Genomic DNA, 22,700 nt, shown 5'->3' with positions numbered 1-22,700 from the left:
TTTCTTTTTGCTATTAGAATACTGAAGGAGACATTCTTTTATGTGTCTCTTTGTGCACACGAGAAAGACCAGACTCCTAGAAGTTAAATTGCTGGACCAGAGAGTACATTAATTTTACATTTTTAAATAGGTGACTCCCCAGCTGTTTCCAAATGGCTGTATCACTTGGCATTCCCATCCACTAGGGAGAAACAGTCCTCATCGATTCAGGTTCTTGCCAATTTTTACTGCCATGAATTTTCTCACTTATGTCATCATAGTTTGAATTTGCATTCCCTTGATCACAGATAAGTGTGAGCACCTGTGGCTGTTTATGGTGTGAGACTTTTCTCCTCTGAGAAGGATTTTTTTATATCTATTTTCTATTTTTTTATTCAAGTTTTCTTTATATGTTGAAGATATTAAACCTTGGTTTGTTTCATATTTTTGTATTGTGTTTTTTTGTGTCTTGTTTCCACAGAGATGTTGTCAATTTGGACTTGGTTAAATTAATTTCTTTTCCTTTATGGCCTGGAATTTGTATCTTGCTGAAGAAGGCCTTTTATCTGATTCTGAGAGTTTAATCGACACTCACTGGCTACTTGGAGTCTCCTGTCTCCAGAGGGCAACTCCACCACTGAGTTCTAGAATCCAGCCCCTAGGGGACCACGCTTTTCTTCCCCAACCCCACCATGGTGGAGCGTTCAACCCTTCATGCTTTTCACTCCAGACTTTAACAATCTGTCCCCATGTCAATCCCCTACCCTCACCCCGCGTTCACACCTTAAGAACAACTTGGAACCACAGAATGCCAGAAAGAATGTTGGAAATCATCTAGTCTCACACTCTCATTTTCACAGATAAGGAGGACAAGCCCTAGACCTTTCTGTCCGACATGGGTAGCCATTAGCCACGTGTGGGTTTTTTAAGTTACTTAAAATTAAAAATTCAGTCACATTAGCCAAATTTCCAACGCTCCTTAGCTACATGGTTCGTGGCTACTATATTTAGAATATTTCCATCACTGCAGGAAGTTCTAGTGGACAAGGCTGCTCTAGAGCTTTCTTACTTAAAGGGTGGTCTGCTGACTGGGAACTGGTTAGAAAGAGAGAATCTCTATTAATGAACAGAGCACCAGGTCCAACCTCAGAAACGACAGGTTGGAATCTGCACTTTAACAAGCTCCCCAGAAGTTTGCATGCACATTAGAGTCTGAGAAGCCCTAATCGTGTATTTCCTCCCTCCACCCCCCGACCCAAGGTTATATAGGTCATTGATGTCTGTTATGCAGGGTCTCGGCTTCCGCTCCCCGCACCAGAACGCACGAAATAGTGAGGCCAAAAAGGAACACCAATGGAGCCATGAATGGGGGGTCCATACCACTGTAGTCTGGGTGGCGGCTGGTAGAGACACAAAAGCAAACATCTGCCATTACCTCAACAAGGGGTCTTCCTGCGCCCCAGTCTCCCTGGCACAGCCAGGCGAGACGCAGGAAGTAGGATCCACATGATTCACAACCCGCCATCCGCTTCTCTGCCAACCACCCACCAACGAACCCCCCAGCACAGCCACGACAGTTATACTAGTGGCTAATGGCTAACTGGTAACAGCTGATGGCCACCCAGCCACAGCGGATGGCCATCTGATTACAGCTGATGGCCATCTAATAATCGAGCGAGCACCTTTCCCCGTGAGGCCGAGAGCCTGAAAACTGCTCTCTGGGACTCTCTCCCCACAGTGTCCATCCAGGCCCTTCCCTTGACCTAGCTACCATGTCCTTCGTATTACCTCGCTGCCACACTTTCTTTTTCACTTGAATTACAGCACTTTATAAGCATTTAGAGGGCAGCCACGCCACCGAAACCCTCAGAAAACCCTCCGTGCCCTTCCCCTCAATCTGGTTTGCAAATTCTTCCTTGGCAGATTGGTGATAAACCAGACCTCTGTGACGGCTGTGGTGTTGTTTATTAGTTTCCCTGGGGAATCACCGTTGGGGGACTAGAAATTAAAGCCAACCTTGAAACCAATGGAGCACCAGTCATCAACCTATGGTACACTTGATCTTGATGAGATAATGGCAGAACATTCAGTTCTCTGGACTGCACAGCCGTGGGGTAGAGGAGGCAGAGCACATAATATATTTGCCTTGTTCAGTATCACACTTGACTATCTTATTGGAGAGTTCAGAGTAGTCTCTGGTGATCTGCCAACATAAGTATTGTTCACTCAAGGTAATTGGTTACTAGGTCACCAAAAGGAAGTGGATTGGGAAATGGGGCACTGATCTCTCTCTCTCTCTCCCCTTACTTACCTCCCTCACACTCGCTCTTCCTTCTCTCTTTCTCCCTCTCTCTCACTGTGCAGTCGCCATAGGCATCTCTAAGAGCAAGCTCCAGTTCCACAAAGATCTCTGGGGTGCATGCATGCCAGCCCAACTTTCTGAATGTGCTGAAGGACTTGCCACCACATCCTTGGGTTTCGTTTCAGTATCACTGGGTTTGGACTGTATCCCAAACAGTAGAGTCCCCAACAACCGCCTGAAGGAGGTGCCCTCAATATAGATATGATCTGAGAGGTGGAGACTGTAGAGGGTCAGTTTCTGCAGACATACTACAAGTCTCTGGCAACACCATGAATTTCTTGAGTGTTTTTATATGCCCCAGTCTTCCCTAAAATACTTATAAGTTGGATCAAATACCATAAAAATATTTATTAGTTATTACTACGCATAAGGGATTACATGAGTGGCTTTTTTCTCTAAATCACAGATCACCATCCCTATCCCCAAGGAACTTCCGGTGTAGTTGGAAGAATATTCAATAACGTCCATTAAAAAAGCCATAACAATAACAACAACAAAGCCATAACAATTATACAAGCCTGAGAAGCTGAGGGCCAGATGGGTGATAAAGAGAAGTCTGAATTACCCAGGCTCAGAGGAGACAGAGGGTGTAGTGAGGGAGGAGAGTTAGCGAAGGAGGGCAATGAACTGCGTTTAAAATAAAGAGTAATGCATAGTACGTAAAATCACGACTCCTATTTCAGTCCTTTGTTTCTCAGCGCCTGGAGCAGAGTGGGCAAATAGTAGGCATACAGTAAATAGATGGATGGACGTAAGGGAGTGGTATAATTACAAAAGCAGGAGGTACCTGATGGCTAAAAGATTTCAAAATAGGTCAAGAAACGTTGACATTTACATTAGTGATCTCCCCTCAAGAACTCTTAAGTGCCTAAACACTGACTCTTTACACCTCTCCCGTGTATCTAGAGCGCGCGGTGGATGGAAGTTGCTGGTTTTGACCACTACTGTAACCCCAGCGTCTAGAGCAGTGAATATCGATTGAATGACGGTTCCTGAGTCGCCCTCTCCCCTTGGCTACCCAGGGGGCGGACGGCCATATATCACCTCCATTTCGGCGTTTCCATTCGCCATTGCAGCATCTATATTATCTTGGCTCTTCCAGGGCAAGGTCGCGCCCCAGTCCCAGGGTACTAGCAGGTACCTGCCCGGTGCCCAGCACCTGAGTCAATCCCAGCGGATGATGCATTAACGCAGTCATTACTGAAATCAGTTACTGCATAACTCTGCCGGGTGAGTCTCACCAGCTCCTCCAGGGTGACAGCCCCGCCCAGCGCCCACAAAAGAGCGGTCGCGCGGATGACGCATGCGTGGCTGGGCTTGGAGGGGGGTGTGTGTGTGTGTGTAAGACTGACCGGGCACGCGCAAGCGCGCGGCCGTGCTGCGGGGTCGTGCGAGTGGGCGGGTGACGCATGCGCGGGCAGCCGCGGCCTTAAGGGCGGCGGCGGCCCAGGCGGCCCAGTCGGCCTGTCAGCCGGCTACGAGGCACAGCCCGGCGCTTGCGCAGCACGGCGGCCATGGCGGCGGAGGAGGAGGACACTGGCGAAAGGTGAGTGCGGCCGGGACTGCGTTGGGCTCGGGCACGCGCCTTCCACGCGGGCAGGGTCCAGGTCTGGGTCCCGGCGGGCGGCGCCGGGGACTCGTAAGCCCCCTGGCCGCTCCCTCGGCCGCCCCCGCCGCAGGTTCGCGCGGCGCCCCGAGAAGCCCCGGCCCGCTCGGTCCGGGGAGGACGCTCGTCGGCGCCGGGCGCAGGAGGTGTCTGAATCTGACCCCGGCCGCACCGAGAGGCCGCTTGACCCCCGCGCGGAGGGGTCGCCGCACTGTTGTGTAAGCGTCTCCGCGGGGAGGCGGCGAGGGTGGCCCGGCACCCAGAGCCGGGCGCGTCGTCCGCCAAGTGTCTCTTTCGGTGCAGCGGCGGCCCCGGACCCTGTCCCCGCGCTAGTGACCGCCGTCCCTGCACCTGACTCGAGTCACGGGCAACGGCCACTTTGTCCGTCACTTTGTCCACTTCCGAGCGTGGTTTCGGTCTTCAGGTCCGCGCTGCGCTCCGTCCAGCCTGGGACCGGAACGAAAGTGCCGCCTGGGCCGAGCCTCTCAGAGCCCGGAGGAAGGGGCGGCGCTTGCTGCGGGCGCTGGGAGACGGGGAGCCCGGGTTCACCCTGCAGCCGCGGGACGCGGCAGGGAGGCCGGGGAAGGAGCAGCCCGTCGGGAAGGAAAGGGGTTGGAGAGTGGCTCTGTGGGTGTCAGAAAATTTGTAATCTACAGATTCTTTAGAGACGGAGAGTTAACACGCTGTGGATAACAAGTTCAGAATTAATAATCTTTCAAATGGAGAGCTCCCTTTGCTTTCAACTGTCCTGGATTACTGGAAAACGGTGTGTATGAGTTTGTGCCTCAAAAGACACATAGATGTAGAAAAGTTGATGGAAGTTGGAGGACAGATGTCGAAGGTGAAGCTTTTTGATATACAAATATACTAAGTTTCAATTATTCTTTTCTACCCGTAAGTTCATGCCCTTGTCAGTAGACAAATAATAGTGAATAAGTGGAAAAATTAAATTGCTAGGAACATTATTCCCTAATTTCTCGAGGCTAGTTATTTATATTGGAGAGTAAATAAACGTTTGTCTTCATCTATGTATGTTTGGTATTTTGATAATAATTCTACTTCAAATGTCTGGATAAATTTGCATGTGAAACATACTCTAAAAGATTATACGGAGTATCAGGAAGACAGGGGTATTTGGAAAGATGTGGGAGGACTGTGAAATTTTACAAAACAAGATTATCCCTTGAGTTTTGTTGATATGATGAATGGGTCCATTGTTTTGGTTTGTTTTTAAACTTCCTTGTTGAGGTGAGATGCTGAATGTCACGTGGACACAAGTGGGAACCTGACTGGTAGCTTGTTACCGTCTAGCTTGTCACAACATTTTTGGCTCTTTCTGAGACTGCTTTTAGGTGGACTCTTTGGTCTCCCTATTGTTGTGGGGCTGTAGAGTCCATGTATAACTGAAGAATTTGTGGCTTTGGGTGATGGCTGGAGGTCACTGGAGACAGACTATAAAAAATTCTTAGCAGCTGGCTAGCCATAGCCCCATGACAGAGGTGGGCCTGCTTGGTACTCTTGGCAATACACTTGAGCAGGGTCCTGTGTCCAAACTCGTGTGGCCCCTGAACTGTACCAAGCAGGACAGCAAATACCTGCTCCTGCTGAGTGTTCTCTAAACATTCTCATATTAAAGCTATGGTTGACCGGATGTGCTGTTCCCATTTTTCAGTTGGACCTGCAACTGGAAGGCGACTAGCACCCCACTAGTTAGTAGCAGGGCTAAATTGGAGCCCCCAAGTGTCTGGATTTAGTCTAAGGCGCTTTCCCCATATCTCTGCTGCGTCTCACTAGGATTGGAACTCATTTGGGATGTTTGGTCCTTGTTTCTTTAGCTTCCTCTGCTGACACTTTCTTATTTAATCCTTGCATTGACACAGAGCTCTCTTGTAAAAAAATTGTTTTTGGTTAATCAACAGTTGAATTCGCCCAACAGCCAAGTGGATTGTGGGAAAACAGAACTCTTGAATCAAGTTCCCTATCCTTAAGACATGTCGGGTTTAAATGGAGAGATGACACTAACAAAGGAAACAATTATGAAAAGTCTGAGGAAGGTTTTGTGAAGCATCTGATTCTTCGCTTTTCCTTTGTGATTCTCTCAGTGAAGACAGGCATGCCTGGGAGCCATTGGCTTTCAACATCTGACCCTTTTCAGTTGCAATACAGTTGAGAAAGCTAAGTGTAACAAGAGTAGGGTAGACTTCTGTGAATTGCTGCAAGGTTGTGGCAGAGAATAATTAAGTATCAGTTGAATATAGAGGAAAGCTGTCCCAGAATTGCTCAGTTGCAGAGTACGCCATAAAACAGGTGGGTTGCTGTGGTGTGCTGGAGTTAGCTTGCACTGACAGCCATTACTAAATTTTCAGGAATTTTGCCACCCATTGGCAGCTGGAAATCAGCCATGATGGTAGTATTTACACCATGGAAATCATCAAATGCTGTAACTAAGAGATTTTTTTCTCCTCTTCCCCTCCAGTGGGTTTATCAGCCCCCTACTGGATTTACATTAGAGTTTGACTATAGTTCTTGTGTGCCAGATGTTTGCACCTGATTTCCGCAAATGTAGCATGTCCAGACCAGGATCTTATTTGTACCTTTCTCCTGAACCAAACAATACGAAAAGCGCAATTCTTCCCTTTGACTTCCCTGTTTTTATTATGGTATTTTCAGTAGGGTTCTTCTGGTCATCCAGATTCAGAACTGTGGCATGATCTATTGACTCCCCCCTTCATTTCCCTGAATACCGTATCTGTTACCAAGTCCAATAGATTCTAAGAACAATGTCACCTTTCAATTTCTACTGTCACCTGGGAGCCACCTGCTTCAGACCCTCCTTATTCTCTTTTCTGGATTATTTCAGGTTTTAGTAACACTGTTCTCAACATAGCTTATTTCATTAGTTATTTTTATGTCCCCAAGAGGCACAATCTTGTTTTCAGCACAGCTACACACAGTGGCTTTGTGATATATTCTCAACCTGAGTTCAAAGCCCCTTTGCAGGCCTTGTGGCTTCCATCTATCCTTGGAGTCCTATTTCCTCTCTGTGCACAGGGTGCCAAATTGCATCTTTTATTGTTGCCTAAACATTCCTTGCTACCTCCATTTCCTTATGGCTTGGTTCACATTCTTTTCTCTGACCCAAAACAGTGATCTCCCTTCTTTAAAGGTCCTTGGTATTTTTGTAAACTTTCTTTATGGCACTTCTACCATGTTTTGTAGTATAGTTATTTGTATATTTGTTTTGTCATCTCATTGAGGACAAAGCTTTCGTTTTACTCAAATGTCTGGTAGAATCTAAAGGAACTTTATAAGTAGTAAGCGTCAATGAATTTTTATTGAATTAAATATTTCAGTATTGTAAATTTATGCTGGCACAAACATTAAGATCAGAAACCTAGTAGTTGATTATGTATTTTGCAGCTGTGTGACTTAAATTTTTTCATGCTAAGATATTCAAAGAACATCAAAAGTTAATATTTATAAAAATTCAAAGTTTGAGTTTGAGTAGGACAACAGTTAGGACATGAACTTAAATTATATTGGGGAGGCTGCGAATATGATTCTATTTGTTGACCTTGGATGAGCCAACCCATGCTTCACTGTTTTATTACCTGTTCTCCAAAATGCCAATCACAGACCAGCAAGTACAGATTTCAGTCCTGTGACAAAGAACTTAACAAAAGATTGTAAAGTTTCAGGGATGGTTCATTTAATGGTCCATTTAATAAAAACACCACCAGATAATACATATCAGAATTATAAACATCTCTGAATGAGACCTTAAAGATTTGACTTACATTACGTATAATAGTGGTTCAGAAACATTATATTGTTAGGTTTTTAGTCTAACCTCATGGCTCTGTAATTCTCCACTCCTGATTGTGAATCAAAACAAAATTGTGTGGAAAGATGATTTTATTTAAAAATATTCAGTTTGAGAACTGGGATTTTTAGCTTTTATTTTCTTTATCTAGTAGATGAACTTTAGAACTAACAGGAAATGTCATTTGGGTTGGTTAAGCAATTTAAATTACAATGTAAATCTAAAATTACACATGTAGCTTTCTTTAAGTATGTTTGATGCTTTGTTTACTGTATGAGAGAAGGTAGGAAACAATTGGGGAAAAAATATTACCAGCACATGGCTATGTCTAAAACACTGATTTTGCAACTCTGGGTCTTTAAAAGTTACAGGTCAGAAATGAAAAATAGTTAAAAGAATGTTAATTAACATATTAAAATATATTAGAAGGCTTGCGTTGTCATTGATCTAATGATTAGTGATAATTTGAATCATTTAAGTATCATTTATTTAAAACAGGATCTTAATCGTTTAAATTATGGTCGTATGAGACTTTTTTTTCTTTTCCTAGAGTAGGATTTAGAAAGTCAGTTCCCAAGAAAGAAGGCTTTTATTTTCCCAAGTGTTATAATATCCAGTTAGGAAGTTTTCAGTCATTCATTGGTTGAGGAATTATTTCAGAGAAATATACCTCTAATTAATTTGGATATTTATAATAAAAATCAAAATCTTATAGTTTCTCTGAGAGATTACTGTGCTTAGAGTAGCTTATAGACAGCAGTAATAACCGCAATTTTTCTCCCTTGACAGTACCACTATAGGGATGGAGGTCATTTTAAACAAAATTGTAACTTAATGAAATCCTCTTTACTTATAACCTAATTAGAAACGTTGAGTGGCCAAGAGTGTGTGGAAATTGGCCAGATTTCTGTATATTTTGTTCAGAATACTTTGAAACCTCTTTCACTGTTTCACAATATTTATAGATTGTGCAATTCAGGTTTAGTAATACTATAGATAGTCAAATGTCTTAGGGAGAAAACAAGGATTACCAGGAAACTTAAATGTTGATGGCACAGGACATAGGACATAAGTACGATGTTATTGATACTTTTAAAAAAAAAAAAAAAGATTAGGTAGAAAGTTTAGGGAAATTTTTTGGTGTTTTGTCTCTCAAACTCAGGATACTAAAAATCATATTCTTAAGTTAATAAACTGTATTAATACGCATCTTATTTGACTTTCCCTAGAATTGCCGTATCTAGAAAAGCTTTTAAAGCTTTTCTTGCTCAGAAGTCTGCTCATTAGAAAGGTCCTTTCTTTGTATTTATTATAGAAATTATAAAGCAAGATTCCTTTTATTTGGATGTTTGATTAGGTGCTTTAGGGCTTGGATCCTCAACTGTTCTAATAAGATGAGCGCTCAACTGATGGGATTGTGTAGAAAAGCTTTTGGTGCACAATGGTAAGCCTTTCTGTTGTAGACAGGTAGAGTCCCTGTGGAGAGTGGCTTTTCTTTCTCTTTCTTTCTTTCTTTTTTTGAAGTACAATTGACATGCAACATAATATTAGTTTCAGGCGTACAACATATTGATTTGACATTTGTATACATGTAAAATGGTCACCACTAAGTCTATTTACTATCTGTCACCATACATAGTTACAAAAAATTATTTTCTTGTGATGAGGACTTTTAAGATTTACTTTCTTAGCAACTTTCATATTTGCAATACGTTATAGAAAATAATTTATGTATCTGAAACAATACGTTCATACCATTTGATTGGTTAATAAGACACAAGGAGAAGCGATGATTATCGTAACATAATTTATGACAATGAAAACAGTCTGATTTTCAGCACCAAAGGACTATTTGAAACTACACTAAGGTACTTGCAAATGATGGAAAACCATGCAGCCATTAAAAGTTATGTTTTATAAATTTATAATGCAATGACATGTAAAAAATGAATTACTATAAAGATTTTGTATAAACAACATATTTTAACTATGATGGCGAAATACATTCCTAGATAGCAAATTGTTAAGAAATTACCCAAATTCTAACAGTTGTTATGTCCAGATGTTACATTTTAGATTTTTCATTACAGTGATTTTTTTCATGTTGTAAAAAAAAAAATTGCAATACAATATTATTTACTATGTATTGTACATTACATTCTCATGACTTACTTTTTTTTATAACTGGAAGTTTGTACCTCTTGATCCCGTCACCCATTTCACCCAACTCTCCTCCCCTTTGGCAACCACCGAACTATTCTCTGTGTCTACCATGTTTCCCCAAAAATAAGACCTAGCCAGACCATCAGCTCTAATGCGTCTTTTGGAGCAAAAATTAATACACGAACTGGTCTTATTTTAATGTAGTATAAGACAGAGTCTCATATAACATAATATAATATAATTATATAATATAATGTAATATAATACCGGGTCTTGTATTAATTTTTGCTCCAAAAGACACATTACAGCTGATGGTCTGGCTAGGTCTTATTTTCAGGGAAACATGGTATAAGATTGGTTTTGTTTGTTTTGTTTTTTATACTTCATATATAAGTGAAATCATACAGTATTTTTCTTTCTATTTCTGACTTATTTCACTTAGCGTAATACCCTCAAGGTTCTACCACATTGTTGTGAATGGCAAGATTTCATTCTTTGTTTATTATGGCTGAGTGTAGTTATTTCATTGGATATATCTGCCACATCTTTTTTATCTATCTGTCCTTGGACACATAGATTGTTTCCGTACCTTGGCTATTGTAAATAATTCTGCAATTAACATCTTTCATATGCTTGTTGGCCATCTTTTTGTCTTCTTTGGAAAAATGTCTGTTCGGATCCTCTCCCCATTTTGTAATTGGAAATTTTGTTACCAAGGTGTATGAGTTCTTTATGTATTTTACATATTAACCCCTTATTGGGTATATGATTTGCAGATATCTTCTCCCAGTGAATGGCTTTTCTTTACACTGTGACCGACACTGAGACCACTTCTGAAATTAGGGCCTCAGCAGTGGATGATGGTGTTTATTGATTATCTGCTTAAATAAAATAGGGAAATTAAGTTTCGCTTTTTATTTTCTAAAGCTAGGAGGAGGCATCCCTGTATCTTGTTTACTGTTTTATAGATGAGCCACATTAATTTAATTTTCACTTTGGATTTTGTGACCTCAGAAGAATGGCTGAATAAAGCTTCAGTCTTGTGTCCTTAGTTCTAGTCTTACACATACTGAGCCTAGAAAAGCAGAACAACACTGACTGACACGGCAGATCATGTGGAAAGGGCAGAGCACCTCTTTGAAGATGAGGTTAATTTACCCCAAAGACAGGAGGTGAGTTTCGATGGGTGTTTTAGGGGGTTGAAGCAATAAAGATGGCAAGCTAGAGTGTGGGAACTTGTGAACAAAGGGAATCCGCTAAAGGATGGAAAAGATAGACCCCTGCTTTTTACTCTTTACAGATGTCCCATTGAGCCTGTTATGTGCATAGTGCTCAACCCTGTAGATTATCTCTAAGAAAGAAGTAGAAGATGCATTTCTATAAAATACTTTTATCATCTGCTTAAAGGCAAAACTGAAACATCAGGACTTAGGGGAAGAGATATATCTTTATAGTTCCATTAAGAGTGAAGATAAAATATTTTACTATGTTTTGTTAAATACAGATGTTTCAGTTTAAATATACTTTAGAAAAATTCCACTTTAGAAAAAATTGTCTGCTTTGAAGAAAAGGTTGTTGTGAAAATCTGAAGAGTGTTACATAGTGACTCTTGTGGTTGAAGAGCCCTAATTTTTAATGTAATGTCTAGACTTGCAAACGTACAAACATTATTTTGCCTCTTCAAACGTACAGACATTATTTTGCCTCTTCTCTTTGAGTCATGCCCGTCACTAGGAGGGAGAATGCATGGACAAGACATCCTATCCTTTGAAAGATGGTTTTGTCATGAGTTGTAGACATAATTCCTATTTTACAGGCCGGTATATAACATTTTAAACTCTAATGCCTTGTACATTGTAGGTGTTCAGAGAATGTAATTTTTCTAAGACTGGACAAAGATTGCGTTTGTGTTTTCTTTTCCCCAACATGTCTATGATGTCAATTGGAGCAATAGTAGATTATAGTTCATTTCACTCTAATTTTCTTTTTTTTTTTTTTTTTGTGCTGACCTCTGATTCCCTCTGGCAAAGAACTGTGCTATGATTTGAGGCTTATTTAAGAAAATTGATGAGATTGAGTTGTAACTAACTTTTTGGTACTAGCTCTTATTTTTGTGACCAAACGTAGAACTTGACCATCTCTGGTCAAGGACAAAAGAGCCCAGCTTAATAATGGTTAACTTTTAAAATTTTAAGCTCTAAGGATCATGAAATTCTTTTAATTGCTTGTTAATGGCTTTTCCCCAACAATTGAAAACTTGTTGAATGAATTGAAAAATTTATTGCTGAAGCCTTGAATTGATTTTCCTTGATAATTTGTAAATAGTTTTATATATTTACAAATAGGCTAATCTTGATAATGTTTTATATTATGTTTATATTATACTTTGATGATAAATTATATAATATTTTGGGGGATGCCTATAGGTCTTATCCTGTTAAAGCAGAAGGTTTGAAACTGGCAGCAGAGAGCACTAGAGTAGAGCCTCATTGGAATGTAGGCTGTTATGTATCTTCTCTTCTGTGCAGGTCTAAGGAATGTGATTTTATCCTGCAGGGATGACCGCTCCTCATACATTTCTAGGAAGGTCGTCACCTGAGAAAAAAGGGCTTTGATCTCTATTTGTGTCACTTAATTTACTAGCTGTATACTCTTGAACCTGGTGCTTAACATTCCTGAACCTCAGTTTTCACATCTATAAAATGGGGATGACTTGAACTGAGGATACCCTGGATTGTGTGTGACTTAACCATTCAGCAAACATTTATTGAGTGCCTGTTATATATAATGCTCAGAGAAATTCTACAGGAAGGGAAATAGGATGAGCCTACAAAGCTTAGAAAAAGCTGGGTGCTGGATCAGCCTGTCTAAAACTTAGCACATTTCTCTCCTCACACCTATTACTCATGCTTTCTCTGTTATTAGTGGCACCTAAGACAGAAACCTAGGAATCCTCTATTATGCCTTCTTTATATTAAGCTGATTATCAAATTTAGCCTGTTTTACTTTTTTTGCTGTAAAATTTTATGAAATGCTTAAAGTGCTCATGTGTTGAATTTTGACATATGCATACATCTGTGTCATCCAATCACCTCTTAAGATAGAAAACTTCATTATCATTCCAGAAAATTCTCTCATTACTCATGTGAGCCGCTTGTAATTCATTGCAACCAATACATTCCAGATGAAGCAATAACTTTTTTCATTCATCTCATCAATGTGTATTAATATGCCAGGTATTGGGATGGGAACTGCGAAGGCACTGGTAAGCACAAAGCCCTTACCCTCAAGTTCTTACAGTTGGATAAGAATACTGATGAATAAAAAAGAAATTGGTAACAACTTGAGAAGAAAATAGAGCCTGAGTATAGGGCGCCATCCCGCCATCTGGATGAAATGAAAGGGAAAGTGAGATCTAATTAGAGGTTGGTGAGAGCTGTAATGAATCATGAAAAGAAGGGGAGATACATATTCCAAGGATATTCAGAGCTAAGAATCAAGAGAACAGGAAATATTGTATGGCTTGAACAAAAAGGAAATGAGAACTGACCAAAATGATTCCAGAGTGTCAAAAGTGAAAGGCGGAGAAAAGCTGAGTGTTCCATTGTAGGTCATCTGGAAGTCGCCTTTTTGAGGCAAGGAGCGATGCAAAGTGACGGACAATTCTTTGTCAGTTCCTGTCTTTGAATTCCCTCTACACCTTAGTTAAAACTCCCATTTTACAAATTACTTCCTAGTTAATTCCACATCATTGTAGTGAATTATTGTCGTCATCAGTGTAATGTCAACTACCACTTATTGAATGTTTCTACATACATTATTTTGGAGTGCACTCCATGTTATGTATTTATTTGTGGTAGTGGTCCCCAAAGATAATGGTCTCCAATGATAATGTCCGTGTTGTAATCCTTGGAACCTGTGACTGTTACTTCATATGGCAAAGGCTTTGTGGACTTTTAACTGAGTTAAAACTTGTGAGATGGTCCTGGCTCATCTGAGTGGGCCCTACACGCATTCACTAGTGTTCTTACAAGTGAAAGGCAGAGGGAGGTTACAGATAGAAGAGAAGACACATGCAGAGAGAAAGAAGGTAGTGTGGTGACGGACGCGGATAACTGCAGTGGCCCTGCCGCAGGATCAGGAGGACCAGCAGCCACCAGCACCCCCAGAAGCGAGGAATGGATTGTCCCCTAGAGCCTCGACTGGGAACAGGGCCCTGCCGGCTCCTTAACGTCAGCCTTCTGGTCTCTGGAACTGTGACAGAATAAGTTGCGGTTGTTTTAAGCCACCAAGTTTGTGGTAATTTGTTACAGCAGCCCCTGAAACAGTGCACTTCTTCTTATCTCGGAGCACACATTGTGCACTTCCTATGTATATGGACTCATGCCCTGCCCTGGAAGTGTTTGAACTACCACTCCCTTTGAAATAATCCTATTCATCTATGAAGAGCAAGCTCAAAAGCAACTTCCTGATCCCCTCAAAAAGAAGTAATCACTCTCTCTGGTCGCTGGGATGTCCCAAGTGATTCGAATAGTTCCTCATAGTAAGTGCTCAATAAATACTTGTGGAGTGAATTACTTCTGTCATGTATTACCATTGTTGAGTCACCTGTTGTTTCCTCTATTAGATTTTTTCTTTTCTTATTTTTTAGCCGAGATACAATTGCATACAACACTGTAAGTTTAAGGTGTGCAACGTGTTCCTTTGATCCACTTACATATTGCAGTATGGTTACCAGCCATGACTCTAGCTGACACTTCTCTCATATCACATATAGTGTCCTTTTTGTGACGAGAACATTTAAGATCTCGTCTCAGCGACTTTGAAGTGTAAAATACGGAATTATATGGCAGTTCAGCGCTTCCAGGGAAGGAAAGGGCATGTGTCCTTGCACGTGGGAGGTGCATGATGTGTGCTCTGAGGTTAACAATTGCATTGTTTCTGTGGCTGCTGTAACAAATTGCCACAGACTTGGTGACTTAAAACAACAGAAGTTTGTTGACTATGATCACTGCTGTGCATTAGCTCTCCAGAACTTATTCATCTTCTAGTTTTAAGTTCGTACCCTTCAGCCTGTTTTATTTTAAATATTCCTCGGCCTCCTCTTCTTGTCTCCATTTCTATTGCCAAAGCCTTGGTTCAGGCCCAGACCTCTCATCTGGAAGCGGCAGCAGTTGGTCTCTCTTCTTCTACATCTTTTTCTCTTTCAACTGAGAGTTCTCACTTTAAATAATACTGGTGATGTGCTGAGCCCTTGCTCACGGTCAGATGGCTGCCACAGCTCTGCTTTATCCAAATTGTCACAGTAAGTCTGTGGTGCTAATGCCAGGCCAGGAGGCGAAGGCCCGTCCTCGCCTTGGTTAGCTACTAGCAAAGCATGTCAGTTCCAGCCTCTGCACACCTTTCCTCACTTGTCCTTGGCCTGCTTTCTCTTTCTCTTTGCTCAGCTGTCTTCTGCCAGGTATCTGGGTCATTCTTTTTATCTACTGTTTGCTAGAACCCAAAGCTTTTCCATTAACTGTTAACCAATTCACCCTAGGCAGATAGTACATGGGCCAGTCCCCTGCATTTGTGTTAGGGGTATGTCCTGCTCATAACCGTGAGACTTGAAGTCTTTTGATAAGTATTGATCTCATATTTTAATAAGATTTCAACCCTCAGAGCGGGCCCGTTTTATACCTGCTATGAACCTACTCACGGTCTTAACTTTTTGCACTTCCGCCCTGATGAGAGGCTGTCTGGCAGGGGGCTGGGGAATGCCTACTTTGTCTGTTCTTGTTCTGCCCGTTTGTAATCTCCGCTTGAGTATTTGGAATCTGCCTATCCCTGAAGATAAGATGGGCTTTGCCATCTGCCTGCAGGTTCACAGGCTGACGCCGAATATCCCAGTGCTTGACCAGTGTTTCGTACCTGTTAGGTGAATGTTGCCACTTAGCGCTTCACCATCACAGTGTTTCCTGTTCTGCCTTTCTTCTCTCTATGTAACCGGTGGGAGTGGAGAAGAGCATTGCCTTACCTGTTTGTGTTTTGTTTTTGATGCCCTAGGTCAGGATGGCTAACGGGTTGGCTTCCCACGTGGTGCCCCACGTCCACATCACACCTTAAAGAAGCTGAAGAGAACATTTTAAAATGTAAGGCTTTCTTCTTGTAAGTTAACTGAGCTGTTTGCTAAACTAGGTCCAATATTCTCATTGTCCTGAGACTGAAGATAAGAATCTGTGTCGCTCTTAGTCGGTCGTATTAGTCGTTAGCAAAAGAACTTCTTTTCTATGTCATCTGCCAGTGCATAAATGTGGGGAGGCAGGGCCCTCAGACTTTTTGGTCTTGGGGCCCTCTTCTACGCGTAAATTAGTAAGAACCCTAAAGAGCTTTGTGAATAGGTTATAGCTGTCAGTATTTACCATGTTCCAAATTAAAACTGAATCATTTAAAATGTGTTAATTTATTTTAAAATAATAGTAATAAACCCATTACAGGTTAAAATACATGTCATGTTTTCTGAAAGTAACTAGTTTCCAAACAGAAATGTAGTGAGAAGAGTAGCATTGTTTACATGTTTACAAATCTCTTTAATGTGTGGCTTAATATAAAGCAGCTGGATTCTCATACCTGCTTCCGCATTTAGACGGTTGGTAATCAGTCACCTATTATGTGATCCCTGGAAGATTCTGCTGTATACTCATCAAAGAATGAGAGTGAAAAGGCAAATAAAGTCTTAGTATTATAAAAATAGTTTTGACCTTGTAGTACTACTAAAAGGGTTCAGGGCTTCCCAGAAGTCCCTAGACTACTCTTTGAGAACAGGTTCTAGGTGTTCCAGGGCAGGTAGCCTTTGTAGAGTGGGACAGATACTGGACCAGGACAAGGTAACCTGGTCTAGGCCCAGATCTGCCGTCAGGTGGGTACAGGATCTTGGGCACGGTACTTCTCTCGGCTTCCTGTATTTTACCTGTAAAGCGTGGAGGGAGGGTGATGAATTCCTTCTGGTTCTAGTATTCTTGGATTCTCGAATTCTGCATTTGTAGTGGTGTGGAAACCTTGTCTCTTGTTTGTTTGTAATGGGCACTGAAATTTAGCCAAACTAGTAGTGTCAGGGTGTTCCAGGTGTCTGTGGGTATACTTCTAAGCAACAGTGTTTATTGTGCGGTTTGAGTGTGCTGAAACAATTCAGAGGAGAGGGTTAAGAGGGGCAGCTGGCATACCTGATTATTGTGTGTCTGTGCAGGTGCTGGTTTTCATGCCCTCTACCACACATGAGCTTTCTGGTTTGCGATTTGAATGATTCGGGAGTAAGTGATCAGAACTGGATATATCCATAGGAAGGGACAGTTAGTCATCTCACATGGATTTAGGATGAAAATAAATTTCTACTCACTGTATATCCTTGGGTAGTCTTGTTCTTCACAAAGCTGGGAAAGTTGTCATTGTGCTTTGCTAAAATAAAATTCTGACAAACTGCTGAGCTCGAATGTGTGGGGGTGGAGGGCACGGCTCCTCCCTGTGCCTCCAGGCCAGCGGGGTCTGCATCAGTGCTGTGGAGTTGAACCCCAACTTCTCATTCATGGCGTGTGTTACCCCTCGGTGGAGGGATGGCACTGGAAGGGGCTGATACCCTGCATCTAGGTGCCTAAAGGGCCACTCAGCTTTGAGCGTGATGAGAACCTGCTGAGGAAGGCGGAGGGCACCGCTCAGAGTCTGGATGTCTGTTTCCCATCAGCCGGGGGTCCCAGCATGCTGCTGGCTGCTGAGGAAAGTGAGACTTCACTTTTTTTCATTCTGTGACCGTGTGTACCTTTGTTTATGGATGTCCTGTTGGCTAATGCTGTCATCTGTATCCCCAAACCTTGACTAGTGACACAGTAAACACACAGTGTGTTTGAGCTTGGTATTTTTTGCTCATTAAAAGTTCAATAACAACCAAATTCTTGTCAGGAGATGAAAAAGCGTGCTAGATGCTCAGTTCATGCATTTAACAAGCATTGATTCCCTGCTGCTGGTTCTAGGGATGCAAATAGGAGAGAGAATTGGCCCCTGGGCCAATGTCAGATGTGGAAGCAAGTGACAGATACAGTGGGGTGAGCGCTCTAATGGAGGGCGCAGATGGTTTTGTGGGAATATGCAGACATCTGTGTCCAGGATGCTGACGTGGTTTGGTTCCGCACTAATGCTGGATCGTCTCCTGTTCTAAACTGGTGGCATTTCCCTCCACTTGGTGGCATGGGCTCTGTTAATATTCCTCATGAATGCTGGGTTTTGTCTTTGCTGCCTCTATGTGGGTTCAAAACCTGAGATTATTTCTTCTGTTCAAAGGCAGAAACTCCCAGTTCGCCAGTGTTTGTTGACTGCAGGTGACTATGTACAAATAATGAAGGGGGTACATCTACAGTGTAGTCTTTTGGTTAATCATCTGATGTGAATGAATTTCAAATTAGTTTCATCTTCAGTGTATTTGGGGGTGAGATTTAAAGTATTTAATCCCACAGCATTGAAGGCAAGTAAGAGTTTTTGTCTACAAACTTGTGATTATTTGCATTTTCTAGGGAGCTTATTGGACTTGAGCTGACACTACCTGGTGTCTCATCCATACTCTGCCTCCTTTCTTCTAGTAAACTTGGAAGTGATTTAAGATTGCAGTTATGTGTTCAATACAGATACTGTTAATCCTTCCCTAGATTCATGATTTACTTTTTAGAGAAAAATCTTTCTTTAAGTCTGAACTTCAGTCTTCAATGCTTTAATCTTAAAGTGTTAGACAAAGTCAAGGTGGCATTCTTTTTTGTCTGCAAAGCCAGCGATCTGCACATAACGGATGCAGTGAACACTGAGCTCCCCTCCAGTTCTAGGAGTGTAGTACCCTCATTTGATAGATGTGGAAAGACGTCCAAAGAGCTTACATGACTTGACAGAACACCTTGGCCACAGGTACTTGAGACTTGTCTGAGATGGATCTTCCCGCTTAAGTGTAAAATATGGTAATTAAGAATTGCTTCAATGAAATATATACTTTTTTGTTTTAGGGATGACAAAGGCTAAAATCATATGAACAGACACCAGATTATTTCTAGATTCTTAATTTTTGATTGCTCTGAGAATTTCTGATTGTTCAGAAGTAGTGAAGCTAAGCAGAATTTATCTTTTATGTTTTTATTAGGTGTCCCCTGTGCATACAAAAAAGAACCTGTTCGTATATCTAATGGAAATAAAATATGGACACTGAAGTTCTCTCACGATATTCCCCATAAGACTCCACTTGTCCTCCTCCACGGTTTTGGAGGAGGTCTTGGACTCTGGGCACTGAATTTTGGAGACCTTTGCACCGATAGACCCGTCTATGCTTTTGACCTGCTGGGCTTTGGGCGAAGTAGCAGGCCCAGGTTTGACAGTGACGCCGAAGAAGTGGAGAATCAGTTCGTGGAATCCATTGAAGAGTGGAGGTGCGCCCTCGGCCTGGACAAAGTGATCCTGCTTGGACACAACCTGGGTGGGTTCTTGGCTGCTGCTTACTCACTGAAGTACCCATCAAGGTAAGTGCTCGTGACAGAAAACAGGCACCCACGTGCTACTCTCTAGCTCCCCATCTGAGCCTTACAAGAAAGATTCTCCTAAAGGACCCTATTGACCAAATAGTCACAACTGATGGCCAATTTAGTAGCGGAAATAATGCAGTCAGATTTTCCTAGTATTACGCATTTTCCTATTATACATGGATAGAAAGCCTGAAAAAGGACTTTCTAGTCTGTTAAACTTAGAATGCATACAATTTAAGCCACAAGTAAAAACTGTTGTGGAGGTATTGCTTACTACTATTGTCATTAGATCTCTGATTCAGCAGGTTTTTCCTAACCTTTTCCAGGTTATACTAAGCTGTGATAGGAAACGCAGGTTGGAAATGAGAAGACCTAAGTGCTAGTGCTATCTTTTGGCTTAACCTCTAAGCTTTAGTTTCTTCATCTCTAAACCACAGAAAATGCATCTGCATAGTGTATCCTGTAGGGTTTTTGATTACGCCGTGCCCTAACCTCATTGTTACAGAACTCTTTTTCAGAGTCATTGAACTGGTGGTTGTTTGCTTCAGAATCTTGGTAGGATCTACCCCTTTCTTTACCTTTTCTTGTGCTATTTCTTCTTATTATTATGTTGCTACTTTGAGAAGAGGTCACATTACAGTGCTAAGAAAATAGAAAACCTCATTTTTGTTTTGTTCATCTTTTGGAGGAAAACAAAAAAGATCAGCACATTCATGTTGCCAATGTATTTTTCTATTGGACTAATTTCTAAATCCACAATTACAACCACCTGTGACATTGAGGTCTGTGGCCGAGACCAGGGAGGGTGGTCGTTTTCAGAGAGCGTCACACACCATGAGGCGGCCCTTTGCGTAACTCTAGGTGGGCCGTTGGGACAGAATTTGACATGTGGAGCAGCAGGCCTGTGTCCCTGAGATTTCCTTCCTCTGGAACAGCCCACTTTTTCCTTATAGATTCTTTATCTAAACTTCAGCATTTGCACGTGAGTTTTCTGGAGAGTTCATACTCCTGTCTATGCTAGAGGGTAATACTCTTGTCAACTGTTCTTTCAAAAGAAATCCAAATTTTCTTCTCCTCGTTGGCTTTTTGGGACTCCTGGCTTTAATTGTGTCCTCCTCTCAATGACCGACACCTACCAAGTAAGAGAAAGAAGTGGAGACTTTTCTGGTATAAGACACCAGGGAGGTTGGGCTGCCTTTGTTTCTTACCAGCTGTTTGGTATGTGTATCGTGTGGTATTTATCCCTTGGAGATGTCACAGTTGTGAAATAGTTAAAGAAATAAAGGGTTTAGTTGATTCAGAAGGGAATGACCACTTCAAAATCATCTATGAAAGAGAATAGCAACATATTTTGAATGATACGGGAGGCAGAACAGGTACCATGTTTCCCCCAAAATAAGGCCTAGCCGGACCATCAGGCCTGATGCATCTTTTGGACCAAAAATTAATATAAGACCCAGTCTTATTTTAATATAATATAAGACCCAGTATTATATTATATTATACCGGGTCTTATATTAATTTTTGCTCCAAAAGTCGCATCAGAGCTGACGGTCTGGCTAGGTCTTATTTTCGGGGAAACACAGTATCTAAAACAAAGCAAGTGATCCCTGCCTTTGACTGACTACATTTATAGAAAGTGATTTATGAATGTTTGTGCCTAATGCTAGAAATTAAAGTAATGTGTCAGGACCAAGAACCACTAAGTATTAGCAATCAATGGATATGCGAACGCTTGAAATAATTTGCATGTTTAAATTGGCCGATTGCTACCAAATACTGAGTGGAAATCTACAGAGCTTGTTGGATGGTCAAGCTTATATTCTTAACTGCATGACGGAGATTATTAAACAAAAGTTAATTTTGAAATAAAGAGGTTCTCTGGACTCTCAGATATCCCATATCATAAATGAAGTTCGGTTGGAACACTGCTTGGCACATGGTGGGTGCCCAGTGTTAAATGAATGAAACCAGGAGGCCACTAGCCTGCCGTGGCTCTCCTGCATGAGCAAACCCCAATCTAAGCCTGTGAATGCCTCACGGTTATGAAATCCAAACCCAAGGACAGCCAGTCGCATGCAGCCGGTCTTTCCCGGCTCCTGTGTGTGGAGCACTCCCAACCACTTCTGGTTTGGTGCTGCCTGCTGCCAGTCGACTTGTGCTCAAACTCCTAACATTTTAAATATGCTTCAGGTGATCTTTTACTGGTATCAACTAAGCAAGTGTGGAACTACCACTCTGAATGTCTCTTATCCAGCTTTCACTTGCTCCAAGCACCCTTGTTTTAAAAAGATTTTTATTTTTTAGGGTAGTTTCGGGTTTACAGCAAAGTTGAGAGGAGGGTCTAAGTATTTCCCTATAACCCCTTCCCCTACCACAGCCTACCCCACAAGTACCATTTTTATTATTCTGTCATGAGACTAACATACATCGTTGCATTTCAGAAAGATTTTGCAGGGAGCGGGGGTGAGAGGATGGAGAAAAGGGTCTGACAGATGCCGAGGGAGATTCCACGAATCTCCTCTCCTCCCCGTGTGTCTTGTCTCCTCTCCCTCCCTCCCTCCTTCCCCCCCCCCTCCTCCCTCTTTCTTTCCCTCTCTTAATGGACTTTGAGAATGTTCTTTTTTTCTTTGCCTCCTCAGGTATAACAAACACTTCTTTTCTTCTTTTTTTTTTTTCTTAAGTAAAACAACAGCTTCTTAATTTCTGTTGTTTCAGTGCATGGAGGGAAACATTTTATTTCTTGAGACTTAATGTCCCAATCCACACCTATTTCTGTCTTCCTCTGCCTCCCCATTCTTCTGTTCTTTGTTTATTTTTTAAGACGTGAATTATTTTATTTTTGAGGAGAAGAGTGAAAGTACCTTGTTTAATGTACTTGTTTTAGAAGGATTCTTCTGCTAGAAAACAAATTAAAATTGATCAATTTTTCTCTAAATTCTGATACATTAGGTCGGCCTGGGCGCTTTATCTCGACAAGCAGCAGAGTACCTCTGTCCATGAAAGTCGTTCTCTAGCCTAACTTGTGGCAGTGACCCCATATTTTCCCCAGATTCTTGATACTGATGAAAAACTGAGTATTTAGCAATTATGATACTTTATGTGAAAGTATCTAGATAATTCTTTTATTGAAATATTGTGATGAATGAAATACTCTCACGTTAAATTCCAGCAGATTGGTTGTGTTTAAATAATGTTGAGTGACTGTGTGCCCTTAGGCTCACAGTGCATTGGGGGAAG

The 22,700-nt window shown here is 41.7% G+C and overlaps 1 protein-coding gene across 3 annotated transcripts in view; it reads left to right on the top strand.

Annotated features, from left to right (window-relative positions):
- Positions 1 to 3,622: 3,622 nt before the first annotated feature.
- The window catches only part of ABHD5 (abhydrolase domain containing 5, lysophosphatidic acid acyltransferase), a 31,437-nt gene continuing 12,359 nt past the window's right edge, over positions 3,623 to 22,700 (top strand). Inside the window, exons 1-3 of one of the 3 annotated variants that reach the window (XM_033132111.1) lie at positions 3,735 to 3,887; positions 15,979 to 16,064; positions 19,085 to 19,457. In XM_033132111.1, the coding sequence (XP_032988002.1) occupies positions 3,856 to 3,887; positions 15,979 to 16,064; positions 19,085 to 19,457 (491 nt within the window). In that variant the 5' untranslated portion in view covers positions 3,735 to 3,855. Of the gene's footprint in view, positions 3,888 to 4,594; positions 4,714 to 15,978; positions 16,065 to 19,084; positions 19,458 to 22,700 lie in introns of those variants that run through there. The other 2 variants (XM_033132110.1, XM_033132109.1) reach the window with 2 other exon arrangements.

The sequence above is a fragment of the Rhinolophus ferrumequinum genome, chromosome 17 (genome assembly GCF_004115265.2).
Source record: "Rhinolophus ferrumequinum isolate MPI-CBG mRhiFer1 chromosome 17, mRhiFer1_v1.p, whole genome shotgun sequence".
NCBI classification, from domain to species: domain Eukaryota; kingdom Metazoa; phylum Chordata; class Mammalia; order Chiroptera; family Rhinolophidae; genus Rhinolophus; species Rhinolophus ferrumequinum.
The sequence above is the reverse complement of the archived record's forward strand: the minus strand, read 5'-3'. Positions and strand labels throughout refer to the sequence as shown.